General features: G+C 58.9%; 1 protein-coding gene across 1 annotated transcript; it reads right to left on the bottom strand.

The window, feature by feature from the left end:
- Window positions 1-791: 791 nt before the first annotated feature.
- ADO (2-aminoethanethiol dioxygenase) lies at window positions 792-4,694 on the bottom strand. Its single transcript, XM_035311831.1, has 2 exons — window positions 3,665-4,694; window positions 792-811 (listed from the first exon to the last, which is right to left on the bottom strand). Exon 1 carries the CDS (start codon window positions 4,591-4,593, stop codon window positions 3,853-3,855), a length of 741 nt encoding a protein of 246 aa, XP_035167722.1. The 5' UTR covers window positions 4,594-4,694; the 3' UTR covers window positions 792-811; window positions 3,665-3,852.
- Between the last annotated feature and the right edge of the window lie 12 nt (window positions 4,695-4,706).

Genomic DNA, 4,706 nt, shown 5'->3' on the forward strand with positions numbered 1-4,706 from the left:
TTTTTTCGGTGACTTAAAAGTGTTCCGTTTGTAGTTGGACTCCTCACGGGATGTAAATACTCGCGCTGGAGCCGCCGCCCGGCGTCCGGGCTGCGGAGCGCGGCAGCTAACACGAGTGATGCACAACCACTAACGGGAGCTCGCGGGAGAGGGGGGCTCTCCCCGGCCGCTCTGTAAATAAACTTTTCGACAGGAGGGTCGGTGCTTACAACGTTTATAAGAGAAGACAAATAAATCTCTTAATTATGCTAACTTGACACCTTTCTTTCCGTAGCTCCCCGGTGCCCGGGTCCCGCAGGACCCCTGCGGCCGGGGGCTGCGGGGGGGGCTGTGGGGCCGCGATGCTGTGGGGCTGCGGGTCCGTCGGGGCGCCGCCGTGCGCTCCGCCTCCTCTCGGAAAAGCGGAGGCTCCGGCCCCGGCGCGCAAACAAGCGCTGCCGGCCGCGGGGATTTCCCTGCGAGACGCGAGCCGGGCTAATATTAACCGGGGAGTGGGGTGGGTTTTTTTGACTCACTCTCTGTTTTGTTCCGCGGCTGCCACCAGCCCGGGGCGGGCTCCCCGAGGGAGCGGCGGCTCCCGGAGGCGCGGGGCTGCGCGGCGGGGCCGGGGGCGGCGGCGCTCGCCCCCGCGGGGCCGGGCTTTTCCTCGGGCAGCGGCCCGGCCGCGTTTCGTGCGCGTTTTCGTCTTGGCTTTTTTCCCTGTTTGCTCGTTAACCTTTCTGTAAGTTCTCGTTGAAGGTGCTGGCCCGCCCGGGGCTCGGCACCGACGTCCCGGCCGCCACCAGTCCCGGCCCGGCGGCGCCCTCCTGCTCTGCCCGAAGCCCCCGGAGCCGGCGCTGGCTCCCGGAGCGTGGCAGAGGCTGAAGTGAAGGGAGCCGGGCACGGCGCAGCCCGGAGGAGCCAAGGAGCGGGACCGGCTCCCCGCGGGAGACGCGGCCTCCCCGGTGCGCACCGGCACCGGCGGGCCGTGGTACCGGGGGGGGGCGGGGATGCCGGGCCGCCGGCTGGGCGCAGCCGGGCCGCGGCCGGAGCAACGCCGGGCTCCCGGCTGCCCGCGCACGGTGCAAGGCTCCGGCCGACCGACGGCAGCCGTGCTGCGAGGCTAAGCCCCGGTCGGCAGCAAAACACCCAGCTCGGACACGAGATGAAAAAGGAATCTGCCAGCAACCGGCTACAGCAAGCAAACCGTGCGTCGTGGGATGGTACCGGCGGTCCTGAACCTGTGCCTTTGCTCTCCAGAACAGCTAGCTTCGCAACACCGCATGTGCCTGGATTTGTCTGCGGGGTGACGGTGAGAGATTTGGGCCGAGCACTCAGATTTAGGCATTGCCTTTCAAAGAAAGGCCACACGCGCCGTCTGGACTGTTCTGAGAAGAAAGTTGCGCTCCTTACCACATTTGGTTCAAAACTGTCATACTTGTGAAGGAAAGTAATGACTGGTCAGTGGTGAGATATCCTGTATTTATTCTGTAATTCAGCAATAACAGTGATTTTGCTGTTGTGAGAACACAATAATCACATTGCAGAGAGAAGGAACAGCGTTACAGACTCAAACCTTCTGCTTACAGATATCCAGAACATATGAAGTAAGTTTCAATCACTGAGTAAGCAAGAAGTTACACAAAGAGGCTTTTCTTTAATGCATCTCAGGTTTTCTTTGTGATTTTCCCTGGCACTATGACTTTAATACTTTGATGCTAACACCTTTATTAAAAAGAAAAAAAAAAGATTTTGCCACGACTGTTAACAGCACTCTGCAATGTAAGGGACCGTGCTGTCCTCTATGGAAAGATGCATTAAAGTCCTATCCCATTAAACATCTCGGCCAGATTTTACACATGGAAAAAGACTTAAAATAAAAGAGACATAAGGGGGGAGGATAGAGCAGACAAATCCAAAATCGCAGTTTGTTTTTCCAGCACAGCTGTTTGCATGCAACACGCTATCTTCTTTGTGGGCTTCTGAAAAGGGATGATGGTCTTCAGTAGCATTGGAGTGAGTGAGAAACACAGGCTGTGCCATACCGAGGCACTGCATTATAGTTAATGACTACGTTCGATAGAGAATTGTTGCACATTAACTAATGCTAAGCTGCAGGGGAATTCCAGGAAAAACAGGTAAGCCAGCTGCAGAAATATCAGACACTTTAAAGTGCTGTAAGAATAAATGGAAATTGCCTGAAATAATTTCCACCAATTTCTCCTTGCAAAAGAATACGTGCATGCATAATTCTGACTGTATTTTATGTTCATCCTTCAGCAGTCCCCCTCCCCTTCCCCCCCCAAAAAAAGTTAAAAAAACAATGCCATCACTTAAATCACTAAAAATTCACACATACAAGCAACTGCACAGGAAAAACAAGTCTGCTTTTATAAATACACGAAAAATGAAAGCCAGTTGTGGCACAGTTTCTGGAGCAGGTTGGTACAGCACTTAGGAAGTTGGTTAAGTCGTGGTTTTTTATTCAAATTCCCACATCGTGACCGCGAGGGTGAAGGCTGCCTTGGCTGGGGTTTGTGGTACGAAGCATGCGTTAGGATAAACAGGCACAAGACCGTTCCCTGCAGTATAAACAGAGTATGTCAGCTATAGAAAAAGTTTCTCCCCTGTTAGAAAGATCGCATCCCCCGTCGAGGACAAACTGGATCTCAAGGCTGCTTACACCATAGCAAGGCAAAATTCACTGTGTCTTCTACGCTATGTTTATTTAAAAGCCTTATGAAAAAGTAATCTTTATAAATAGTATAAAGATGGAAACCGCAAGGCTTCCAAAGCCCAAAGTGTTCATTTTTCCATATAAAAACACAGACCACATTTTAGAGAGAAAGTATCGGGTCAAATCTTATCTCAACCTAGGGTACACATACTGCTGGATACGTAGGTTATTTGCAAAAAAAGTAATGTCTCTAGTGTTCCATGAAGCACGTGTTCCATGAGGCAACAGTGGATAGTCTGTTTTTTCTAAAGATGCCCATAGTTTCCGCTACCCTCGGCCACTGCCGTATGAGAACTTCCAAGCAAGGTTAATTAGCAGCTGACTAGTCTCCTCCTGGCTGAAGGGAATATGCATAGAAATGCTCTGTAATTTCAGTTGTAACAGATGGATCTTACGCATAACACTTTAATGAACTGCTAAAAAGTAATTCTGAACCTGACATTGTCCCTTAGGAGGGGGAGTTCACTTAAGCACAACCCCAGGAACCACTGGTGTTTAGGGAGCATTTCCTGCCTCAAGAGTTGTTCTGGTTTGTGTTTTTTTTTTTTTTTTTTTCTTTCTTTCTTTCTTTTTTTTCTTTTTTTCTAGTTCAGTCCAGCTCTTACTGAAACTCATTCCGGAGTCCCCAGCAGCCGAGCAGCCCCACCACCTGTGGGCAGCAGGCCCGCGGGGACGCCGAGGCGGCTCCGAGAAGGAGCATTATTGCGTTCACTCCCCGCCGGAGGCCGGTCCCCCTTTTACTGAAGCGTGGGCCCAGCTGTTGACACGGGGCGCTGCGTTATTTCTCCCCAAGCACTCAGTCGAGCAGGAACGTGCCCGCGCGACCCCTCCATCATTTCACATCGGAGGGCGATACGTAGGCTGCATCGCCTTCCTGCCCCCCTGTGCGCGGGGCAGGGCCGTGAGGCGCTGGGGCGCTGGGGCTCGTCGCGCCCGCTCGGGGGGGACCCGCGGGGGGCTCGGCGCCCTCGGGCCTCGGCGCGGTGCCCGCCGCAGGGGGGGCGGCCGCGGGGTCCCCTCAGGGCCTGGCCCGCGCTACGCCGGGGGGGGCGCCAACGGTCCCAACGCTCCTAACGGTCCCGACGGTCCCAACCGTCCCGACGGCCCCGGGGGTCCCGAGGGCCGGCGCGGCCGCCTCAGGGGCAGACGCGGGGCCCGGGGTAGGGCTCGCCCCCGCACCAGAAGTCGGCGGCCGGCGGGGTCTCGAGCAGCCAGACCTCCCGCGGCAGCTCGGTGCCGGGCGGCGGCCCCTCCAGCAGGCGGTAGTAGTGGCAGTCCCGGCCGTGCTCGGGGTCGTAGGGCGGCGCCAGGATGTCGAGGAAGGCGGCGGGCCCCTCCACCGCGTCGATCTGGTGCAGGTTGTCGCTGTGCGGCGACAGCAGGCAGGGCGGCGAGGCGGGCGTGTAGTGCTGCCGGGAGCGCAGCAGGGCGCGCAGGCACGGCCCCGGGCCGGCGGCGGCGGCGGGCGGCGGCGGAGGGGCGGCGGCGGCGGCGGGGGGCATCGCGTCCATGCAGGCGATGCGCAGCGTGCCGTAGAGCACCTTGAGCATGCCGTTCATCCCCGGGTGGTCGTGCAGCGGGATGCAGGCGCCGCTCCGCAGCAGGAACACGCCCATGCTGAAGCTCTCCGTCTCGCAGATGTGCATGTAGCTGACGGGCGGCACCACGCCGGCACGCGGGCACCCCGCGCCCGTCGCGCCCGCCACCGGCGCCGGCCCCCGCGGGGCCAAGTGCAAGTCCTCGGCGCGCACCTCGTCCAGCAGCTGCTGCAGCCGGTGCAGGTTCTCCCCGAAGGCCGGCCCCGCCGGGCTGCGGAACGTGATGCGCGCCTGCCGCGCCACCCGCTGGATCAGGGAGGCCATGTTGTCCCGGGGCATGGCGGCGCCCGGCCCCGGCCCCAGCCCCGTCCCCGTCCCCGCCGCGCCCGGCCGCGGCAGGCGGGCCCCGTCGCTTCCTCCCGCGGCCGCCCCGCCGCGCAGGCGCGCCCCCG

The sequence above is a fragment of the Oxyura jamaicensis genome, assembly GCF_011077185.1.
Source record: "Oxyura jamaicensis isolate SHBP4307 breed ruddy duck chromosome 6 unlocalized genomic scaffold, BPBGC_Ojam_1.0 oxy6_random_OJ70666, whole genome shotgun sequence".
Taxonomy (NCBI): domain Eukaryota; kingdom Metazoa; phylum Chordata; class Aves; order Anseriformes; family Anatidae; genus Oxyura; species Oxyura jamaicensis.